The 24,376-nt window shown below is 38.1% G+C and overlaps 1 protein-coding gene across 2 annotated transcripts in view; it reads left to right on the forward strand.

Moving 5' to 3' along the window:
- Positions 1 to 1,149: 1,149 nt before the first annotated feature.
- HIKESHI (heat shock protein nuclear import factor hikeshi) overlaps positions 1,150 to 24,376 on the forward strand; it is a 44,243-nt gene continuing 21,016 nt past the window's right edge. The window contains exons 1-2 of one of the 2 annotated variants that reach the window (XM_003832978.5): positions 1,150 to 2,214; positions 5,997 to 6,234. In XM_003832978.5, the coding sequence (XP_003833026.1) occupies positions 2,185 to 2,214; positions 5,997 to 6,234 (268 nt within the window). In that variant the 5' untranslated portion in view covers positions 1,150 to 2,184. Of the gene's footprint in view, positions 2,215 to 3,177; positions 3,197 to 5,996; positions 6,235 to 24,376 lie in introns of those variants that run through there. The other variant, XM_063608754.1, reaches the window with a different exon arrangement.

The raw sequence follows: 24,376 nt of genomic DNA on the forward strand, positions 1-24,376 counted from the left end.
CTATCTATTCTTATTCCAGAGAGCTCTGATTATTGGAAAGATTTTTTTCCCTGAAACATTTTTTCTTCACTTCCTCACACTGTATCTAGTTCTGCCCGCAGAAGTTACAAAGAACTACTGTATGTACAAATAATATAGTTTGGTAGCTGGAATACTGGCTACTCTAGAGATATGATACTGTACTCACTGCCTCGCTACTCTAGAGATATGATACTGTACTCACTGCCTCTAACTCTTTGTACAATCTATAACTAAGACAGTTCACAAGCAAAATGGAGAAAAAGCTCATATCTCACATAACAGAGATTGAGACAATTAATAAACATCATCTGTAATTTATAAAAAAAATTCTAAGCTAGCTAGTTCTCAATCCATTACATATAAGATTGCTGGGTAGGAGAAGAAATGACTATCAGGTGGGTCATAGAAAGATTAGTGAAGAAAAGTGAGAGGATGTGTAAGAAATAACCAAGTGAATATTACAGGGAGATAAAACAAGTTGCATAAGCACATACAAATTTAAAAGTAGGAGTTGCTCAGAGAATTCAAAAGTATGGCTAGTGCACAAGGTGGGTATGAAGAAGACATGGAAAATTAGGAAGGGCAATAATGCTAAATATTAACATTTATTGAGTAAGCTACATTCTGGCCACTATTGAGTACTTTACATGTAAGAACCCTCAAAACAACTTTATGAGGTAGATACTACTATTACTTCATTTTAAAGATGGGGAAAAGGAGGTATGGGAGTGTTAGGTTAACTTGCCTGAGATTATGTAACTAATAAATGGCAGAGATGGGCTCTGAACCCAGGTAGTGTGGGTGCCTTAATTTATGAAGTGGTCTTCATATGAATGGCCTTTTTATTCTGAAGGTTCTAGGACTTTTTAGATAGTAAGTTGGAAACATTGGTAGATCCTTTCCTACCTCTTCACCTTTGGCACAGCTATCTCAAAGGAGTATCGGTGATAAGATAGGTGATCAGTTTAGGGATCCACAGTGGAGGCCAGAGGACTGTTCCAAACACTGATCCCCCATATGTAAACTGAGAACTGGGAAGACAGACCTGCTTTACGGCTGGTGGCCAAGCTCAGATATTTCAAATTGGACAGAGACCCTTTACTATCCTATTCAAGAAGAAAAGGAATTGGAGCTGTGAAAGGGAGAATAAGTATTGGTGGCAATCGGTACTTAATGCCAGTATTTTTTTTTTTTTTGGCTATTGTTTTGTATTTCCTATGAAACTTTTCTGCAAATCCACATAGAAAAAAATAGACATTTTTACAATAAAACTCCCACTAATTAAGCACAGCCAAGCACTGTTCTAAGTGTTTTATACATATTAGCTCATTTAATCCTCACAGCAACCCTAGGCAATAGGCTCATTATTTGTCTTTTGCAAAGGAGGGGCACTGAAGCACAAAGACATCTACAACTCGTCCACAATTGTACAGCAAATGAATGGGAGAACTAAGTGAAGCTGGAAAGAACTACTATAAATTGTAGACAAGTACAAAACAATTGGTTAAAGATTAATACTTCTGAGACACGGTGTAGCAGAAAGAAACCCGGATTTGGATTAGGACTTGAATTCAGCCTCCAACATTTACTGCTGTGTAAAGATTTGAGGCTGATCACTCCTATAAAATTTGGATTATAATACTTACCTCATAGGGTTTTTGTAAAGATCTAGTGACGTGATTATTGTAAAAGTGCACCGTTAATCTCTCAGATGTCACAGAAACGTTAGAAGCATCTCTTCCCAGGATTGTAGATGGAAATGACGGATCCACAGATTTTGTGGCTATAAAACACCCGGACTACCGATCCCAGTGTGCAAAGCCTCCAGGCTTACCTTCCCGGAAACTGGCGCGGTGCCCTCTGGGACTTGTTCTGGGACTTGTAGTCTTGTACTGGCGCTGGCCCGCCTTTCTTCCTTAGTGGGGAAAACCGGGTGTAAGCCCCGGAAGTACTTGTTGCCTGAGCGGTGGGCTGCTTAGGAAGAGAAGGTCAGAGTTCGCGGGGGCAGAGGCATTCTTGCCGCTGGCCCAGTCACTATGTAGTGGAGGGGCAGACACCCTCCCGCAAATTCTGGAAGGTTCTTAGTCTCGACTAGGGCAGTAGCCCCAGGACTCCTAGTCGCCGGCTTCGGGTCACTGCCGGCTGAACGGAGCTGCCGTCGCCATGTTTGGCTGCTTGGTGGCGGGGAGGCTGGTGAGAATGGGACCGGGTGATATCAGGAAGGGGTCAGGATACCGAGGGCGAAGCCCTACGGCAGGGAGGGTGCGCAGGCGCTAGGGATGCGGGGAAGCCCACTTATTATATTTTGGGTGGGTATGTGAGGATGGAGCGTGGGAAGCTGGGTGCTCTCCTTTGCCCAGCTCTATTCAGATTCTTTCGAATAGTAGTCACAGTATAAGTTGGCATGTATTAAGTGTGCATTTTGTACCAAGTACTGGGCTAAGTGCAATGCACGCCTTTGGTCACTCAGCCTTATGTGTGGCGCTTATTTGGCACTTTGAACTTAATCCTCATAACTCGTGAGATGGTCTTTATCTTTGACATTTTGCAGTTACGGAACTAAGTTCAATCGCCAGTATAAATACCTTCTTTATTAACTTGAGGTAGAGGTGAATTTGGGATTGAATTTGGTCTATAGCAAACTGTTTTTCAAAGATTAAAGTGCTCAGGGAATGTATATCTTTTGGGTCCCTTTGGAAGAACCCGAGTAAAAATAAGCTTAATTTAATTGGAAGTTGGCTGAAACTTAACGTGTGAGCCGTATCTGAGATAACCAGAGAAGGATGCGAGTAGTGTGTTTCCTTATGGGTCAAAATAGATAACTTACCTTGCCAAATTGTTACAGTAAATGAGAACAGCACCTGGAATTCTTTAGGAATAATCTGGAAGGTGAATCTTGTTTGTTTCCTTAGAAACCACACAGACATCAATTTTCAGGCCTGATTCCTTTCCCCTAGAAGTATTTTTCCTTCTTTTTTCTCCTGGCTTTTTAAAATGTTGCAGTCCCTTTGCTGAATTGTCTTTTTTTCCCATCAAGTTTTGATAATGTATTGTATTCTGTACATATACAGTTCTAAGAAGCCAGAAAGATAAGTTGGAGATGACTAGCCTCATAAAGTTTGTCTCTTGAATGACTGGGAGACCCCTGTGGTGATGGTGGTAATTCATAATCCTGGTGAGATAATTTTGCCCTGCTCTTAATAGGGAAAAAGGACAAACCTGGAATGATTGTGTGACTCAGACGAGTGAGTGTTATTAATGAATGACATTAAAATTGTGTTTCTTAAAGAATAAAAAGCCTATTTGGAATCCATGTATCTCTCACGTTGTCAACTAATTTGGAAGGAAATTTAGTTATGGTAATACCTGCCTCTATATATTGGGGATACTTGGTCCTTTAATTATGGAGTATTAGGACACATCAAAGTGAAGGACAAATAGACCTAGTGGCATCTCAGAACTTAACTATACGACTCTGTTATAAGAAAAATCCACTTATCTAAACTTATGAACCCAGTTTTTATTTCTTAAGATTTTTTTTCTTAAAGTGATACACCTTTTCTTAATGTCAAAAATTAGAGTGTGATGATACAGATTTGCAGACTGTTCAGTACCTATACAAAGTTGACACTTAAGAAATATTTATTTTGCCTGGTGGTTATTTCAAGATTCATAAATAATAATTTCCCATGCTTTTTAGGTTATATGCATGCCAAAGACTGGTGAAATTGAATTTAATACTAATACAGGCCATTTGGTTTGTGTTCTTCCTTTGTTTTATTCTTTATACTAAAGCTGGAGGATTTTAAAGTGGGTCAGAATACTTCTGAAGAGGGAATCAGAATTTGACTTTCGGAACACTGCCTTTGTATCTTGAGACTTAATTTAGGGCAGCCAGTTGATACTACTTTATAACTAATAGATAGTTGAAATTACATAGCAGTATGTTTTTCTTAAGTTTATTTGTATCAGTAGATAGGATATTATAGAGGGAAAACTTACCTAACACACATATTTTCTCTGTAAGGCATGTCATAGCCTTCTTGCACTTAGGAAGACTAGCCAGCACTTGAACTTGGTCATTTTAAACAGCACGGTCACCAACAAAAATCACAAAAATGCTTTAAATAGATGAGACTGTGAAAAGGACACTTTTTCATATTACGAGGACTGAAACAAGATGGCATGTTCTACCTCAGCTGCCAGTGTGTGAGTTGCACAACTCACTTTTTTTTTTTTTTTTTTTTTTGAGACGGAATCTTACTCTGTCAGCCAGGCTGGAGTGCAATGGTGTGATCTCCGCTCATCGCAACCTCCACCTCCAGGTTCAAGCAATTCTCATGCCTCAGCCTCCTGAGTAGCTGAGACTGCAGGCATGTGCCCCCATGCCCAGCTAATTTTTATATTTTTAGTAGATACTACGTTTCGCCATGTTAGCCAGGCTGATCTGGAACTCCTGACCTCAGGTGATCAATCCGCCTTGGCCTCCCAAAGTGTTGGGATTACAGGCGTGAGCCACTGTGCCAGGCCTACAACTCACATTTTTTACTACTGTTCATATGAGTATGTCCATGAATGACTGCAGAAATGCAGCAAGCATTGATTTAGGATTACAAGTGAGTTTTAGTGAGTAGGTGAATTCAGATACAGGATTTGTGAATAAGGAGGATTGCCTAATTACTTCTGGATTGCTTACCTGTTTTAATTACCTGAGATTCTTTTATTTATTTTTGAGACAGGGTCATGCTCTGTCATCCAGGCTGTAGTGCAGTGGCGGAACCTCGGCTTGCTGCAGCCTTGACATCCTGGGTTCAAGTGATTATCTGGTCTTAGCCTCCCGAGTAGCTGGGACCAAAGGCGCATGCCACCACCCCTGGCTAATTTTTGTAGTTTTTGTAGAGATCGGATTTTGCCATGTTGCCCTGGCTGGTCTTGAACTCCTGAGCTCAAGCCAGCTGCCTGCCTCGACCTCCCAAAGTGCTGGGATTACAGGCATGAGCCACTGTGCCTGGCCCCTTTATCTTTAAGCTGGAGGGTGAGAGCTTAGGTGATGTGTTTTGAATAACCTTTCATTTTTACAACATTCTGAAGCTATAGTTATTTTTATTTATTTATTTTTTTTTGAGACGGAGTTTAGCTCTTGTCACCCAGGCTGGTGCAATGGTGCGATCTCAGCTCACCGCAACCTCTACCTCCTGGGTTCAAGTGATTCTCCTACCTTAGCCTCCCGAGTACCTGGGATTACAGGCACGTGCCACCACGCCTGGCTAATTTCGTATTTTTAGTAGAAATGGGGTTTCTCCATGTTGGCCAGGCTGGTTTCGAACTCCTGACGTCGTGTGATCCTGGCCTCCCAGAGTGCCAGGATTACAGCCGTGAGCCACCATGCCTGGCCTAGTTATTTTTTATGTAAGTAAAATCCTTTCAGGGCACCTCTGAAATAATTTATTTTTATTTTTATTTTATTTTTAGTTTTTGAGACAGTTTTGCTCTTGTTGCCCAGGCTGGAGTGCAATGGTGTGGTCTCAGCTCACTGCAACATCCACCTCCTGGGTTCAAGCGATTCTCCTGCCTCAGCCTCCCGAGTAGCTGGGAATACTTATGCATGAGCCACCATACCTGGCTAATTTTTGTATTTTTAGGAGAGATGGGGTTTTGCCATCTCTCCTAAAAATGTTGGCCAAGCTGGTCTTGAACTCCTGATCTCAGGTGATCTGCCCGCCTTGGCCTCCCACAAAGTGTTGGGATTACAGGTGTGAGCCGCTGTGATCCGCCCGAGTTATATTTTTAGAAGATTGCATTTAGTAGATTATGATTGTAAAACTAAGTATGTATTTAAGACTGTCAGATTTAACATTCTATTTGATAGAAAGACTATAATGGATTATGCTGGTAATATAACTTATAAATGATACTGTTAAGAGTTACAGAAACTCATAGAACTATTGAACTGAGACAAGTTTCTTATTTTCTAGGTGCAAACAGCTGCACAGCAAGTGGCAGAGGATAAATTTGTTTTTGACTTACCTGATTATGAAAGTATCAACCATGTTGTGGTTTTTATGCTGGGAACAATCCCATTTCCTGAGGGAATGGGAGGATCTGTCTACTTTTCTTATCCTGATTCAAATGGAATGCCAGTATGGCAACTCCTAGGATTTGTCACGAATGGGAAGCCAAGTGCCATCTTCAAAATTTCAGGTCTTAAATCTGGTAAGAATAATATATTAAAGTAGTTTTATAATTAATCAAACTTTTTTCTTAAATAGCATAACATGGAATATGACTTTTCCCCCTTTAGATTGTGTTTTTCTGGTTGTTAAAGTAATACAAAACATTGTTTTTTTAAAAAGACAATACAGAAACATTTGAAAACTAGTGAAAGACTTCCTGGGCTCCTCTTGTTGTTCATTTTGTGTAGTATAACCTTCATAAAAATATTTTTTTTGGCCGGGCGCGGCGGCTCATTCCTGTGTGCCAGCACTTTGGGAGGCCCTAGCGGGCAGATCACGAGGTCAGGAGATCGAGACCATCCTGGATAACACCGTGAAACCCTGTCTCCACTAAAAAATAAAAAAAAATTAGCCGGGCGTGGTGGTGGGCGCCTGTAGTCCCGACTACTCGGGAGGCTGAGGCAGGAGGATGGTGTGAACCTGTGAGGTGGAGCTTGCAGTGAGCCAAGATCCCACCACTGCACTCCAGCCTGGGTGACAGAGCGAGACTCTGTCTCAAAGAAAAAATATATATATATATAAAAATATATATATTATGTATAAAATATATATTATGTGTAATACACATTATATATCACATATATATTATGTGTAATACACATTATATATCATATATTATATGTAATATACGTTATATATCAAATATATATGTAATATACGTTATATATCAAATATATATTATATGTAATATATGTTATATATAAAATATATATGTAATATACGTTCTACATCAAATATATATTATACGTAATATACGTTCTACATCAAATATATATTATACGTAATATACGTTCTACATCAAATATATATTATACGTAATATACGTTCTACATCAAATATATATTATACGTAATATACGTTCTACATCAAATATATATTATACGTAATATACGTTCTACATCAAATATATATTATACGTAATATACGTTCTACATCAAATATATATTATACGTAATATACGTTATACATCAAATATATATTATATGTAATATACGTTATACATCAAATATATTATACGTAATATACGTTATATATCAAATATATATTATACGTAATATACGTTATATATCAAATATATATTATACATAATATACAACATAAAATATATATTATACGTAATATACAATATATAAAATATATATTATACGTAATATACAATATATAAAATATATAATACGTAATATATAATATATAAAATATATATTATATATTATATAAGTATAAAATATATATTATATATTATAGAAATATAAAATATATATTATATTTATATAATATAAAATATATATTACATATTATATAAATATAAAATATTATATATTATATAATATAAAATTATATATTATATTATATATAAAATATATAATATAATATATAATATATAAATATAAAATATATTATATATAATATATAATATATAAATATAAAATATATATTATATAATATAAAATATATATTATATATTATATAAATATAAAATATATATTATATAATATATAGTATATACTATACTATATATACACTATATACTATATATACACTATATATAGTATATATATACTATATGTAGTATATATAGTGTGTATATAGTATATATAGTATATATACCATATATAGTGTATGTATAGTATATATACTATATATAGTATATATAGTATATATACTATATATACTATGTATTACATGTAAAATATATATGTATAAAATATATATTACATATAAATATATATTATATATAAAAATATATTACATATAAAATATATATTATATATAAAATATATATTACATATAAAACATATATTATATATGTAAAATATATATTATATATAAAATATATATTACATATAAAATATATATGACATATAAAATATATATTACATATAAAATATATATTATATATAAAATACATATTATATATAAAAAATATATATACACACATACATGTGCTAAGTGAGAAGATAAACCAGATAGACTTGTATAAAGCAAATAGAATAGAAGTACTTATTTTCTTCCGTTAAGATTATTGAACGAGATTTGATCACCCTGCCGATGTTCTTCTTTTGGTTCTGTTGACATTGCAGAGCCATAATTCTTTTTATTTATTTATTTATTTATCTATAATGCTTTAACTTCTAGGGTACATGTGCAGAACGTGCAGGTTCATTACATATGTATACATGTGCCATTTTGGTGTGCTGCACCTGTTAACTCGTCATTTACATTAGGTATGTCTCCTAATGCTATCCCTCCCCACTCCCCACACCCCACAACAGGCCCCGGTGTGTGATGTTCCCCTTCCTGTGTCCATGTGTTCTCATTGTTCAATTCCCACCTATGAGTGAGAACATGCAGTGTTTGGTTTTCTGTCCTTGCAATAGTTTGCTCAGAATGATGGTTTCCAGCTTCATCCATGTCCCTACAAAGGACATGAACTCATCCTTTTTTACGGCTGCATAGTATTCCATGGTGTATATGTGCCATATTTTCTTAATCCAGTCTATCATTGATGGACATTTGGGTTAGTTCCAAGTCTTTGCTATTGTGAATACTGCCACAGTAAACATACACGTGCATGTGTCTTTATAGCAGCATGATTTATAATCCTTTGGGTATATGTCCAGTAATGGGATCGCTGGGTCAAATGATATTTCTAGTTCTAGATCCTTGAGGAATCACCACACTGTCTTCCACAATGGTTGAACTAGTTTACAGTCCCACCAACAGTGTAAAAGTGTTCTATTTCTCCACATCCTCTCCAGCACCTGTTGTTTCCTGACTTTTTAATGATCACCATTCTAACTGGCGTGAGATGGTATCTCATTGTGGTTTTGATTTGCATTTCTCTGATGACCAGTGATAATGAGCATTTTTTCACGTGTCTGTTGGCTACATACATGTCTTCTTTTGAGAAGTGTGTGTTCATATCCGTTGTCCACTTTTTGATGGGGCTGTTTGATTTTTTTCTTGTAAATTTGTTTATGTTCTTTGTAGATTCTGGATATTAGCCCTTTGTCAGATGGGTAGATTGCAAAAATTTTCTCCCATTCTGTGGGTTGCCTCTTCACTCTGATGGTAGTTTCTTTTGCTGTGCAGAAGTTCTTTAGTTTAATTAGATCCCATTTGTCAATTTTGGCTTTTGTTGCTATTGCTTTTGGTGTTTTAGTCATGAATTCCTTGCCCATGCCTATGTGCTGAATGGTATTGCATAGGTTTTCTTTTAGGGTTTTTATGGTTTTAGGGCTAACATGTAAGTCTTTAATCTATCCTGAATTAATTTTTGTATAAGGTGTAAGAAAGGGATCCAGTTTCAGCTTTCTACATATGGCTAGCCAGTTTTCCCAGCACCATTTATTAAATAGGGAATCCTTTCCCCATTTCTTGTTTTTGTCAGGTTTCTCAAAGATCAGATGGTTGTAGATGTGTGGTATTATTTCCGAGGGCTCTATTCTGTTCCATTGGTCTATATCTCTGTTTTGGTTCCTATGCTGTTTTGGTTACTGTAGCCTTGTAGTACAGTTTGAAGTCAGGTAGCGTGATGTCTCCAGCTTTGTTCTTTTGGCTTAGGATTGTCTTGGCAATGCAGGCTCTTTTTTGGTTCCATATGAACTTTAAAGTGGTTTTTTCCAATTTTGTGAAGAAAGTCATTGATAGCTTGATGGGGATGGCATTGAATCTATAAATTACCTTGGGCAGTCTGGCCATTTTCACAATATTGATTCTTCCTATCCATGAGCATGGAATGTTCTTCCATTTGTTTGTATCCTCTTTTATTTTGTTGAGCAGTGGTTTGTAGTTCTCCTTGAAGAGATCCTTCACATCCCTTGTAAGTTGGATTCCTAGGTATTTTATTCTCTTTGAAGCAATTGTGAATGGGAGTTCACTCATGATTTGGCTCTCTGTTTGTCTGTTATTGGTGTGTAAGAATGCTTGTGGTTTTTGCACATTGATTTTGTATCCTGAGACTTTGCTGAAGTTGCTTATCAGCTTAAGGAGATTTTGGGCTAGACGATGGGGTTTTCTAAATACACAATGTCATCTGCAAACAGGGACAATTTGACTTCCTCTTTTCCTAATTGAATACCCTTTATTTCTTTCTTTTGCCTGATTGCCCTGGCCAGAACTTCCAACACTATGTTGAGTAGGAGGGGTGAGAGAGGGCATCCCTGTTTTGTGCCAGTTTTCAAAGGGAATGCTTCCAGTTTTTGCCCATTCAGTATGATATTGGCTGTGGGTTTGTTATAAATAGCTCTTATTATTTTGAGATATGTGCCGTCAATACCAAGTTTATTGGGAGTTTTTAGCATGAAGGGGTGTTGAATTTTGTCAAAGGCCTTTTCTGCATCTATTGAGATATCACGTGGTTTTTGTCTTTGGTTCTGTTTATATGCTGGATTACATTTATTGATTTGTGTATGTTGAACCAGCCTTGCATCCCAGGGATGAAGCCCACTTGATCATGGTGGATAAGCTTTTTGATGTGCTGCTGGATTCGGTTTGCCAGTATTTTATTGAGGATTTTTGCATCGATGTTCATCAGGGTTATTGGTCTAAAATTCTCTTTTTTTGTTGTCTCTGCTAGGCTTTGGTATCAGGATGATGTTGGCCTCATAAAATGAATTAGGGAGGATTCCCTCTTTTGCTATTGATTGGAATATTTTCAGATGGAGTGGTACCAGCTATTCTTTGTACCTCTGGTAGAATTTGGCTGTGAATCCGTGTGGTCCTGGACTTTTTTTGCTTGGTAGGCTATTAATTATTGCCTCAATTTCAGAGCCTGTTATTGGTCTGTTCAGGGATTCAACTTCTTCCTGGTTTATTCTTGGGAGGGTGTATGTGTCAAGGAATTTATCCATTTCTTCTAGATTTTCTAGTTTATTTGCGTAGAGGTGTTTATAGTATTCTTTGATGGTAGTTTGTATTTCTGTGGGATCAGTGGTGATATCCCCTTTATCATTTTTTATTGTGTCTATTTGATTCTTCTCTCTTTTCTTCTTTGTTAGTCTTGCTAGTGGTCTATATATTTTGTTGATCTTTCAGAAAACCAGCTCCTGGATTCATTGATTTTCTGAAGGGTTTTTTGTGTCTCTATCTCCTTCAGTTCTGCTCTGATCTTAGCTATTTCTTGCCTTCTGCTAGCTTTTGAATGTGTTTGCTCTTGCTTCTCTAGTTCTTTTAATTGTGATGTTAGGGTGTCAATTGTAGATCTTTCCTGCTTTCGCTTGTGGGCATTTAGTGCTATAAATTTCCCTCTACACACTCCTTTGAATGTGTCCCAGAGTTTCTGGTATGCTGTGTCTTTATTCTTATTGGTTTCAAAGAACATCTTTATTTCTGCTTTCATTTCGTTATGTACCCAGTAGTCATTCAGGAGCAGATTGTTCAATTTCCTTGTAGTTGAGCGGTTTTGAGTGCGTTTCTTAATCCTGAGTTCTAGTTTGATTGACCTGTGGTCTGAGAGACAGTTTGTTATAATTTTTTTTCTTTTACATTTGCTGAGTAGTGCTTTACTTCCAACTATGTGGTCAATTTTGGAATAAGTGCGATGTGGTGCTGACAAGAATGTATGTTCTGTTGATTTGGTGTGGAGAGTTCTGTAGATGTCTAGTAGGTCTGCTTGGTGCAGAGCTGAGTTAAGTTCCTGGATATCCTTGTTAACTTTCTGTCTCGTTGATCTGTCTAATGTTGACAGTGGGGTGTTAAAGTCTCCCATTATCATTGTATGGGAGTCTAAGTCTCTTTGTAGGTCTCTAAGGGCTTGCTTTATGAATCTGGGTGCCCCTGTATTGGGTGCATATATATTTAGGATAGTTAGCTCTTCTTGTTGTATTGATCCCTTTACCGTTATGTAATGGCCTTCTTTGTCTCTTTTGATCTTTGTTGGTTTAAAGTCTGTTTTATCAGAGACTAGCATTGCAACCCCTGCCTTTTTTTGTTTTCCATTTGCTTGGTAGATCTTCCTCCATCCCTTTATTTTGAGCCTATGTGTGTCTGCACGTGAGATGGGTCTCCTGAATACAGCACACCGATGGGTCTTGACTCTTTATCCAATTTGCCAGTCTGTGTCTTTTAATTGGAGCATTTAGCCCATTTACATTTAAGGTTAATATTGCTATGTGTGAATTTGATCCTGTCATTATGATGTTAGCTGGTTATTTTGCTCGTTAGTTTATGCAGTTTCTTCCTAGCATTAATGGTCTTTACAATTTCCATGTTTTTGCAGTGGCTGGTACCGGTTGTTCCTTTTCATGTTTAGTGCTTCCTTCAGGAGCTCTTATAAGGCAGGCCTGGTGGTGACAAAATCTCTCAGCATTTGTTTGTCTGTAAAGGATTTTATTTCTCCTTCACTTATGAAGCTTAGTTTGGCTGGATATGAAATTCTGGGTTGAAAATTATTTTCTTTAAGAATGTTGAATACTGGCCCCCACTCTCTTCTGGCCTGTAGAGTTTCTGCGGAGAGGTCTATTGTTAGTGAGATGGGCTTCCCTTTGTGCGTAACCCGAGCTTTCTCTCTGGCTGCCCTTAACATTTTTTCCTTCATTTCAGCTTTGGTGAATCTGACAATTATGTGTCTTGGAGTTGCGCTTCTCGAGGAGTATCTTTGTGTTGTTTGCAGAGCCGTAATTCTTTGCTTTGATACTTTGAGGCATTTTGTGAAGAAATGTGAGAATGAAACTAGATTTGGTGCCATTTGTATCTATTGAATCTCTGGTTCTCTTGAAAATCTAGATGAAGACAGACCTGAAATTTCCTTTTTAAAATTTTTTAATTATTTTATTTATTTTTGAGATGGAGTTTTGCTCTAGTTGCCCAGGCTGAGTGCAGTGGCACAATCTTTGCTCACTGCAATCTCCGCCTCCTGGGTTCAAGTGATTCTCCTGCCTCAGACTGCTTAGTACTTGGGATTACAGGCACCTGCCACCACACCTTGCTAATTTTTTGTATTTTTAGTAGAGATGGGGTTTCACCATGTCAGCCAGGCTGGTCTTGAACTCCTGACCTTAGGTGATCCACCCACCTCAGCCTCCCAAAGTGCTGGGATTACAGGCGTGAAAATTCTTAAAATAAAAATATATATTCTCCTAGAAACTGTTTATGGAGTCCAAGGAAAATTATGTTTAGGTACCATGTAGGTGACATGTTTATATATTTACCAAACATTTGTGTATCTGTTATGGGGATATAAAGGTAGTGATTAAGTTCTTGACTGAGATAACTCATAGAGGAAGACATTTCTGTAGACCAGTAATTGGAATGGTGAAAAGTAATAGTGGATGTTTGTACAAAGTGTGGAGGGAGAATAGAAAAGGTAGCAATTAACTCGTAAGTGGGTTGGGGAAGCTTTCCTGGAGGAGGTGATATTGGAGCTCTTTGGCAGACAAGTAGGACTTTGTCAGGCCTATGAGAGATCTATTGGACATTCTTTTCTAGGTGGAGGTAATAGAGGCATAAGGTGAAAGTTCGAAAGCATGGTGTCCTCAGAGTGACATCAGGGTATATGTGAGAAAGATAGGCATGGATTATGAAGTTTTATGTAGCACATTGACTCATTGGGAATGTAATAGGTCAGCAGTTTTTAACATGCTTAGGTCACAGACCTATTCCATAGTATTCTACAAAGTATGTGTACCATAATGTAAATACTCAAATATTTGCTTCGACTCTGAAGCCCATTCATGTATCCCTCCCCCAAAACAACTGCTCTTGTAGGTGTAGAGAAGCCAGTGAACAATTTTGGGTAAAGGAATGATATCTGATTTTATTTTGCTCTGAGGCCTCTGTGAAGAATGAACTGGGACAGTTCTACCTCCTCACAGAGGAGGTAGCTGTTAGTGTTTTATATAGTTGGTATTCTACAAGGAGAAATGGGAGGCTGGGTGTGGTGGCTCACGCCTGTAATCCTAGCATTTTGGGAGGCCGAGGAGGTGGATTGCCTGAGCTCAAGAGTTCAAGACCAGCCTAAACAACATGGTGGAACCCCCTGTATAGTAAAATACAAAAAATTAGCCAGGTATGGTGGCGTGTGCCTGTAGTCCCAGCTACTTGGGAGACTGAGGCATGAGAATCGCTTGAACCCAGGAGGTGGAGATTGCAGTTGCAGTGAGCCAAGGTCATGCTACTGCACTCCAGCCTGGGTGACAGAGTGAGATTCCATCTCAAAAGGAAAAGAAAGAAAGAAAGAAAGAAATGGGAGAGAGCAATATTTAAAGCTAAAAATTGTTTAGAATTGATGATAAATACTAATCTCTAATTTTAAGGAGCAGATTAAGTCCCTATAGTCCTTCTCAGTGGGGGTTTCATGAGATAATTATCATAAATCCCTACGGCTATGGTTCTTAAAGCATGAGCTCCTTCCTGATCTGCAGTGTCAGCATCACCTGGGAATCTGTTAGAAATGCCGATTCCTGGCAAGACAGCAGAGCTGGTGACTCAGAAATTGGGTGTGGAATCTAGAAGTCTGTACTGTAAATAAGTTCCCAAATGTTTGTGTTGCAAGCTAAAGTTTGAGTACTTCTGCTCTAGGGCATTCATGGTACACATACCCTTTGTACATATGACATAGTATTTGAACAATCTTTGGGAAAATTAAGATGGTAGTGTCTCTTAAATCATTTTTTATTCTTCGCTTTGGTTGTGCCTAGAAGTAGACAGTGTATCTGTAAGTAGAAAAATATAAATAGATAATTCAGTACATTCTAGTAAAATTACTGAACATTAAATATAAAGTAATAAAGCAGCGAGAGAGAGAAAAGTCATTTATAGCTGAACAGCAGTTAGTTTAGCAGACTTATCAAGAGCATTAATAGAAGCCAAAACCAAATAGAATAATATCATTAAAGTGCCCAGGAAAAATAAAATAACTTTCTTTTTTTTTTTGAGACAGAGTTTCGCTCTTACTGCCCAGGCTGGAGTGCAATGGCACGATCTCAGCTCACCACAACCTCTGCCTCCTGGGTTCAAGCAGTGCTCCCGCCTCAGCCTCCCAAGTAGCTGAGATTACAAGTGCACACCACCATGCCCAGCTAATTTTTGTATTTTTAGTAGAGTCGGGGTTTCACCATGTTGGTCAGGCTGGTCTTGAACTCCTGACCTCGTGATACGCCCACCTCAGCCTCCCAAAGTGCTGAGATTACAGGCATGAGCCACCATGCCTGGCCGGAAAAATAAAATAACTTTCAAAACTGTCATTCTAAAGTGAAGAAACATTTTCAGATGGAGATGAAGAGTTTACCACTCATAGACCATTAGCGAAAGAACTACTTACTGGAGGTAGTTGTACTTTATAAGAGGAAGTTGAACCCAGAGTGTAGAAAAGGATGCAAGACACAAAGTTAGCACAGAAATTGGTAAACCTATAGACAAATCTGGACAACTTGATTGTGTAAAACAGCATAACAAACACACAAGAATTAATTACTGTTCTAGAAAAAAACATATAAGACAGGAGGGGTGGTATCTGAGTTACTGTTTTTTGAGGTCCGGTTCTTAAAAAGGAGAGTAATAATATTGATTCTACTTACAAGTAATCCTATTAAAAATGTAAGTAAAAGTAAGCTGGGTGTGGTGGCACGTGCCAATAGTCGCAGCTACTCAGGAGATCAAGGTGAGAGGATTACTTGAGCCTAGGAGTCCAAGACCAGATTGGGCAACATAGCAAGACTGTCTCCATTAAAAAAAAAAAAAAAAAAGTGCACCTTCCGTATCATTAGACTAAGTGGAGGAAAGGTAGTAGAGAAAACAGTCCACTAGAATGTAGGAAAAGAGGAAAAAGAAAAGAAGGCTGGGTGTGGTAGCTCATGCCTGTAATCCCAACACTTTGGGAGGCCAAGGTAGGTGGATCACTTTAAGGTCAGAAGTTCAAGACCAGCCTGGCCAACATGGTAAAACCCCGTCTCCACTAAAAATACAAAAATTAGCCGGGTGTGGTGGCAGGTGCTCGTAATCCCAGCTACTTGGCAGTCTGAGGCAGGAGAACCGCTTGAACCCGGGAGGTGGAGGTTGCAGTGAGCCGAGACCCCACCACGGCACTCCAGCCTGGGCGATAGAGTGAGACTCCATCTTCAAAAAATAAAATGAAATAAAATAAATTTTAAAAAGGGGGAAAGCAAAGAAAAAACATAGTGTAGTAAAAAGAAAATAAGGCATTGGAAATAATTTCAACTTTATCAGTTGTATAAATCAGTTTATATAAGTGTTTATATAAATGTAAACACATTAAACTTACCAGAGAAAACAGAGATTCCAGAATGAGGTTTTTTAATTTAAAGGCAGCAAACAAAATAATTATATTGCTGTTTATGAGTAATGAATCTGAAACATTCTTTTTTTTTTTTTTTTTTGAGACAGAGTCTCGCTCTGTTGCCCAGGCTGGAGTGCAGTGGCACAATCTTGGCTCATTGCAAGCTCCACCTCCTGGGTTCATGCCATTCTCCTGCATCAGCCTCCCGAGTACCTGGGACTACAGGTGACCACCACCATGCCTGGCTAATTTTTGTATTTTTAGTAGAGGCAGGGTTCCACCTTGTTAGCCAGGATGGTCTCGATCTCCTGACCTTGTGATCCACCCGTCTTGGCCTCCCAAAGTGCTGGAATTACAGGCATGAGCCACCACGCCCGGCCGTGAATCTGAAACATTCTAACACAAGGAACCAAAAGAAAGCTTGCATAAGTATATGAATTTTAAGAAAAATTAGAAAATTAGATTAGGCAGAAGTATTATCAAGGATAAAGAGATTCACTCACAAGGAATGAGATAATTTACTAGGAAGACTTTAGTATTTCTAAGAGGTTCAGTGAGCAGAGATTGCAACACTACCCTCCAGCCTGGGCAACAGAGCAAGACTCTGTCTCAAAAACAGAAACAAAAAAATGTGAGGTTGAAGTGAATGATCTAAGTATTTAACATAAGTATTCCAAAGAAAGAAGAAAATGATGATGCTAAAAGTAGAAATTAATGATGGAAAACAAACAATAGAGAGGCTCAATGAAACCAAAATCTGGTTCTTTGAAAAGACTGATGAAAAGATGAGCCTCTAAAAGGTTGAGTCAAGGGCTGGGTGTGGTGGCTCATGCCTATAATCCCATTGCTTTGGGAGGCCGAGGCAGGTGGATCACCTGAGGTGGGGAGTTCGAGACCAGCCTGGCCAATATGGTGAAACCTTGTCTGTACTAAAAATACAAAAAATTAGCTTGGTGTGGTGGTGCGCGCCTGTTGTCCCAGCACTCGAGAGACTGAGGCGGGAGAATTGCTTGAGCCAGGGAGGCAGAGGTTGCAGTGAGCCGACATCACGCCACTGTACTCCAGCCTGGGCGACAGAAAAAAAACAAAAACGAAAAACGATGAATCAAGGAAAAAGAAAGCACAAGTAATGTTATTAAAAATGTGAAGAACAATAACTACAAGTTTAATAGAGTTTCAAATAAAATTTATAAAGTTTTATGCCAGTACATTTGAAATGACATAGGAACAGACAAAATTGGCTATTTTCTAGAAGAATATACCAAACAAAACTGAAATAATTTACTTTCAAGAGTAGATTGAAATACTGAAGGCCGGGTGCAGTGGCTCACGCCTGTAATCCCAGCACTTTGGGAGGCTGAGGCGGGCGGATCACGAGGTCAGGAGATCAAGACCATCCTGGCTAACACGTTGAAACCCCATCTCTACTAAAAATACAAAAAAATAGCCGGGCGTGATGGTGGGCGCCTGTAATCCCAGCTACTTGAGAGGCTGAGGCAGGAGAATGGCGTGAACCCAGGAGACGGAGCTTGCAGTGAGCCAGGATCGCGCCATTGCACTCCATCCTGGGCGACAGAGCAAGACTCCGTCTCAAAAAAAAAAAAAAAAAAAAAAAATCCTGAATAGATGTAATATCAATAAAATTAAAATAATTAAAATCAGTAATTAAAAATATACCTCTTCCTTCCTCATGCAGCCATCAGATGGGTTTACAAAGTTCTACTATACCTTTAAGAAACCAATTGTTCATATTTTCTATAATTTTCAGAGAATAGAGAAAGAGGCAAAGTTATTCAGTTTAATAAAATTTGAAGCCAATATAACCTTCATACCAACAATGGCCAAAGACAATATGAGAGAGGATATTGGCCTTTGTCAATTTTATTTATTTAGAATTTTTATCTAGTACCTTAAATAGTTACAAAGTAAATTGAAGTCATTTAAAAAATTTTTATTACTAGAAAATTCAAGCATATAGAAAAGCAGATTTAAGTGGAATACTGAACCCCATTCTACTCATCCTCCAGCTTCAGAAATGACCACCTCATGGACAATGTTATTTTATTTAGATGCCCATGTACTTCTCCCTTTTCATATTATTTGAGAGCAGATTCTACAATTAGAACATGTAATCTGTAAATATTTTAATGTATGTCTTTAAAAGACAGTTAAAAAAACTGTAATACTGTTATCACATCTAAAGATAATTTTTTGTTTGTTTGTTTTAGAGACAGGATCTTACTCTGTTTTCCAGGCTGGAGTGCAATGTCTACATTATAGCTCACTATAGCTTCAAACTCCTGGGCTCAAGCCATCCTCCTGCCTTAGCCTCCTGAGTAGCTAGGACTACAGGTATGCACCACCACTTTGGCTAACTTACTTTTTGTAGAGATAGGGTCTTGCCATGTTGCCCAGGCTGGTCTCAAATTCCTGGCCTCAGGTGATCCTCTTGCCTTGGCCTTCCAGAAGTGCTGGGATTATAGGCATGAGCTACTGTGCCTGGCCTAAAAAAAAATATATATATATATATTTTTTGAGACCAGTCTCACTCTGTGGCCCAGGCCAGAGTGCAGTAGCAAGATTTCAGCTCACTGCAGCCTCAAGCTCCAGGGCTCAGGTGATCCTCCCACCTCAGCCTCCCGAGGAGCTAGGTTCACAAGCGCACATCACCACACCTGGCTAATTTGTGTTTTTTGTTGTTGTTGTTTTTTGTTTGTAGAGATGGGGTTTTGCCATGCTGCCCAGGCTGGTCTCGAACTCCTGGGCTCAAGCAGTCCACCTGCCTCAACCTCCCAAAGTGCTAGGATTACAGGCCTGAGTTATCGCACCCAGCCCCAAAATGATTTTTTAATATCAAATTGAATATCTGTAATCAGTGTTCAAATTGTCAATGGTCTCAAAAGTTTTATGTTTATATAAGTTTTTAAATACTTTTAATCAACATCCATGTAAGGTCCTTACATGGCAATTGGTTGATCTCTCAAGTGTCTTTTATACAAAGATAATGTATTCTCTCTTCTCCATTTCCAAGAAACTACTTGGACTTAGAGATTTAATCAGATTTTAGTTTTTTAAGTTTTGGCAGGATTCTTATAGGTGGTGGTGTGTTTTTCCACCAGGAAGTACATATATGGATATGTTTTTGTGTGAAACTTAGCAGCCATTTGTTTGTAATTTATTAATTGAGTAGGGGTTCAAAATGATTCTAATTTTGTCATTTTTTAAATTATCTGTAAAGTCTGTAGAGATAAACTTGCATATCTACTGTTTTGTTACCCAGGGATGGAGTTGTCATAGGAAAGGCAGGATAAATGCTTCATTCTTTCTCTTTATGTATGAATGTTCAAAAATGAGTTGATTCCCTAGCATCCTTCAAAGGTACTTAAAACAATTTTTTTAAAGAATTATGAAATCATGGATATATGTGTTTAGATATATTTGATTTATATATGATGTATTCTAACTATTGATACACCATCAGAATCCATTGGACCCAATTTTAATTTTTCAGTTTCCTTTTTAAGCAGGCTTTTATCCTTTCTGAAGAAATCTTGTAAAGAACAAAGAGGGCTGGACGTGGTGGCTCACGCCTGTAATCCCAGCACTTTGGGAGGCCGAGGCAGGTGGATCACTTGAGGTCAGGAGTTTGAGACCAGCCTGGCCAATGTGGTGAAACCCTGTCTACTAAAAACACAAAAATTAGCTGGGCGTGCTGGCAGGCGCCTGTAATCCCAGCTACTCGGGAGGCTGAGGGAGGAGAATCGTTTGAACCTGGGAGGTGGAGGTTGGAGTGAGCCAAGATCGTGCCATTGCACTCCAGCCTGGGTGACAACAGTGAAACTCTGTCTCAAAAAGCAAAGCAAAGAAAATTTATTTTTTATTAACAGATTGTGGTAGCTTTATTGATGTATAATTGACACACAGTTAATTGCACATATTTGAAGTGTACAGTTTGATAAATTTTGATATAGCTACACTTGTGAAACTGTCACCACAATCAATGAATGGACCTGTTTCCACCACCTCTTCTCCACTGTAGGCAACTACTGATGTACTTTATGTCACTATAAAATAGTTTGCATTTTCTAGAGTTTTATATAGATGAAGTCATACAGTATGCATTCTTTTTTTTGTCTGGCTTTTTTTACTCAGAATAATTATTTTTACAGTCATTCATGTTATGTCAATCCTTTTGATTGTGGTGTTCATTTTTTTCACTTTTTTTGAGACAGAGTCTCACACTGTTGCTCAGGCTGGAGTGCAATGGTGTGATCTCGGCTCACTGCAACCTCCACCTCCTGGGTTCAAGTGATTCTCCTGCCTCAGCCTCTTGAGTAGCTGGGATTATAGGCGTGCACCACCATGCCTGGCTAATTTTTGTATTTTTAGTAGAGACGAGGTTTCACCATGTTGGCCAGGCTGGTCTCGAACTCCTAACTTCGTGATCCACCCGCCTTGCCCTCCCAAAGTGCTGGGATTATAGGTGTGAGCCACTGTGCCTGGCCCGTTTTTTTCACTTTTATATGGTGTTCATTCCTTTTTATTGCTGGGTAGTATTCCATTGTATGGATATGCCACAATTTGTTTAGCTGTTTGCCTGCTGATGGACATTTGGGTTGTTACTAGTTTTTGGCTCATAAAAATAAAACTGCTGTGAACAGTTGTCCGCAAATCTTTGTATGGACCTATGCTTTCATTTCTCTTGGGTTAATATCTAGGAGTAGAATGGCTGCATCATACAGTAATTAAATGTTTTACCTTTTAAGAAATTGTCAAACTACGTTCCAACATGGTTGTTTTGTTTTACATTTTTTTTTTTTTGAGACCACATGTCACTCTGTTGCCCAGGCAGGAGTGCAGTGGCATGATCTCGACTCACTACAACCTCTGCCTCCCACGTTCAAGTGATTCTCCTGCCTCAGCTTCCTGAGTAGTTGGAATTATAGGCACCCGCCATTATGCCCGGCTGATTTTTGTATTTTTAGTAGAGATGGGGTTTCACCATGTTGGCCAAGCTGGTCTCGAACTCCTGACCTCAGGTGATCTGCCTGCCTCAGCCTCCCAAAGTGTTGGGATTACAGACGCGAGTCTCCACGCCTGGCCTTGTTTTACATTTCAACCAACAGTGTATGAAAGTTCCAGTTCTTTCATGTTCTGATCAACACTTGGTATGGTCAGTTTTAAGCATTCTAATAGGTGTGTGGTAGTATTCCCTTGTCGTTTTAATTTGCATTTTTCTAATGACCAGTGATATTGAGCAGTTTTCTTTTTTTCTTTTTGAGACCAAGTCTCACTCTGTCACCCAGGCTGGAGTGCAGTGGTGCCATCCCAGCTCACTGCAACCTCCATCCCCAGGTTCAAGCAATTCTCCTGCCTTAGCCTCCTGAGTAGCTGGGATTACAGGTGAGCACCGCCACACCCTGCTGATTTTATATTTTTTTTAGTAGAGAGGGTTTCACCGTGCTGGTCAGGCTGATCTCGAACTCCTGACCTCAAGTGATACACCCACCTCAGCCTCCCAGAGTGCTGGGATTACAGGTGTGAGCCACCATGCCCGGCCTCCGAGCATTTTTTAATGTTCTTATTTTCTATTTATATATCTTCTCTGGTTAATATCCAAATCGGGTTGTTTTCTTAAAGTTGTTTTAAGAGTTCTATATGTGTGTGTGTGTATGTATATATATGTGTATATGTATGTGTGTGTGTGTATATATGTACATGTGTATATATATTCTTGATACAAGTTCCTTATCAGGTATGTGATTTGAAAATATTTTTTCCCAATCTGTTGCTGTTCTTTTCTCTAACAGTGTTTTTGTTTTTTTTCCCATCCCCTCTAGCAGTGTTTTTTGTAGAGAAGTTTTAAATTTTGATGAAGTCTAATTTTTCAGTTTGTTCTTTTCTGGGTTGTGCTTTTGATGTAAGAAATCTTTGCCTAACCCAAGGTTGCAAAGACTTTCTCCTAGAGGTTTTAATAGTTTTAGATTTTACCTTTATAACTGGGATCCAATTTGAATTAAATTTAATATTTATTGCAAGGAATCTGTCAAAAAAATTTTTTTTGGCAAATGGATATTTAGTGGTTCCAACATTGGTTGAAAAGACAAAATCATGAACATATTTTTCTGCATCCATCATCAAGCATGTTCTCTTGATACTCACTTGGGAGCTCTCAACTGCTTATTTTAAAGTAAAATATAGGCTGGGCACGGTGGCTCATGCCTATAATCCTGGCACTTAGGGAGGCCGGGGCAGGTGAATCACTTGAACTCAGGAGTTCAAGACCAGCCTGGGCAACCTAGCAAAACCCCATCTCTACAAAAAATTCAAAAATTAGCTGATTGTAGTGGTTCATGCCTCTGGTCCCAGCTATTTGGGAGGCTGAGGCCTCAGGAGGATTGCTTGAGCCCAGGAGGCAGAGGTTGCAGTGATCTGCAGTCATACCATTGCACTCCAGCCTGGGGGACAGAGTGAGACCCTGTCTTAAAAAAAAAAGTAAAATATAAATATATGAGTATTTATGTATTGATTTTAAAAGGAAAGAAATAAATGTAAATAGATACTTTTATAGTTTTTTTGACAAACGTGATATCAGTTGGAAAACAGAAAGATTCAGTTGGAAAACATGAAAGATTAAATACTTATATCTATATAATAATCATAAGCAATACAGTAGGAGAAGCAAGCTAATTTGTACCCAGAGTACATTGCATTGATTAAGGTGAAGTTGGTCACCAGCCACTAGACCAGGACACATTGGTTGTTTTTCGAGACATACCAATCAAATTGTCAATTTAATTTCCCCCATCTTTGCCTGTTCTTGCCACAGTTTTGCCAATGTTTTGAATTTGGAATGGGGCACAGTATTTCTTTTTGGTTATTCCCTACAGGAGATGCTTAGGGAACAGTGAAAATGTTCTATCCTTTTTGTACTTTTGGCTGTCTTTTCTCTTGTGACACCTAAGAGATTGGGGAGGCACTTTAGGATCATAAGAACCCAGACATTTCCTTATTGTATTATTTCATCCAATCTGGAGAAAGTTCAATAAAAAATGAGTTAATCCAATTACTGTATCTGAAACTTTAATAGTTTCTCAGTGACATATGTTTTCTCTTGTAGAGTTAAACAGTCTAAAACTCAATCCCAGAGTAATACTTGATCCAGTATGGGAAAATGGATTTGTTTTTATTATGATAATACTAGTTCTTTTATTGTCTGCTTTTTATTTTATTTTTACATTTTATTTTTATTTATTTTTTAAGAGATGTGGTCTCACTATGTTGCCCAGGCTGGAGTGCAGTGGCTATATACAGATATGATCCCGCTATTGATCAGCATGAAGTTTTGAACCTGCTCCATTCCGAACTAGGCTGTTTCACCCCTTCTTAGGCAACCTGATGGTCTCTCATTCCTAGGAGGGCACCATATTGCTACCGAACTTAGTGTGGACACCCAACCAGCGTAGTGCACTACAACCTAGAACTCCTGCGCTCAAACAGTACTCCCACCTCAGCCTCCCAAGTAGGTAGGACCGCAGATGCACACCAATATGTTTGGCCCATTGGCTTTTTAAAAAATAAATTGTTTCTCATCATTTCCATTATAACAAGACTATTCATAGTTTTATTCATGAAAACAAATTTTCAGGGCAATATTTGCGATGGTAAAGCAGAATGTTTTATTACAGAAAAATAAAGCAACTTAGTATATTTAGAGACTTAGAGCATACCAACATTAAACAAATGATAAAATGCTATTAAAATGTTTTGGGTGGTTCTTTACTAGTTGTTTGGAAAACTTTTTGAATGTTTAAACTATCAGAATTCTTAATTTATATATAAAAGATTAGACTTAGTATTCATAGTAGGAAATGGTGTATCATTA

The sequence above is a fragment of the Pan paniscus genome, chromosome 9, assembly GCF_029289425.2.
Source record: "Pan paniscus chromosome 9, NHGRI_mPanPan1-v2.0_pri, whole genome shotgun sequence".
In the NCBI taxonomy this organism is placed as follows: domain Eukaryota; kingdom Metazoa; phylum Chordata; class Mammalia; order Primates; family Hominidae; genus Pan; species Pan paniscus.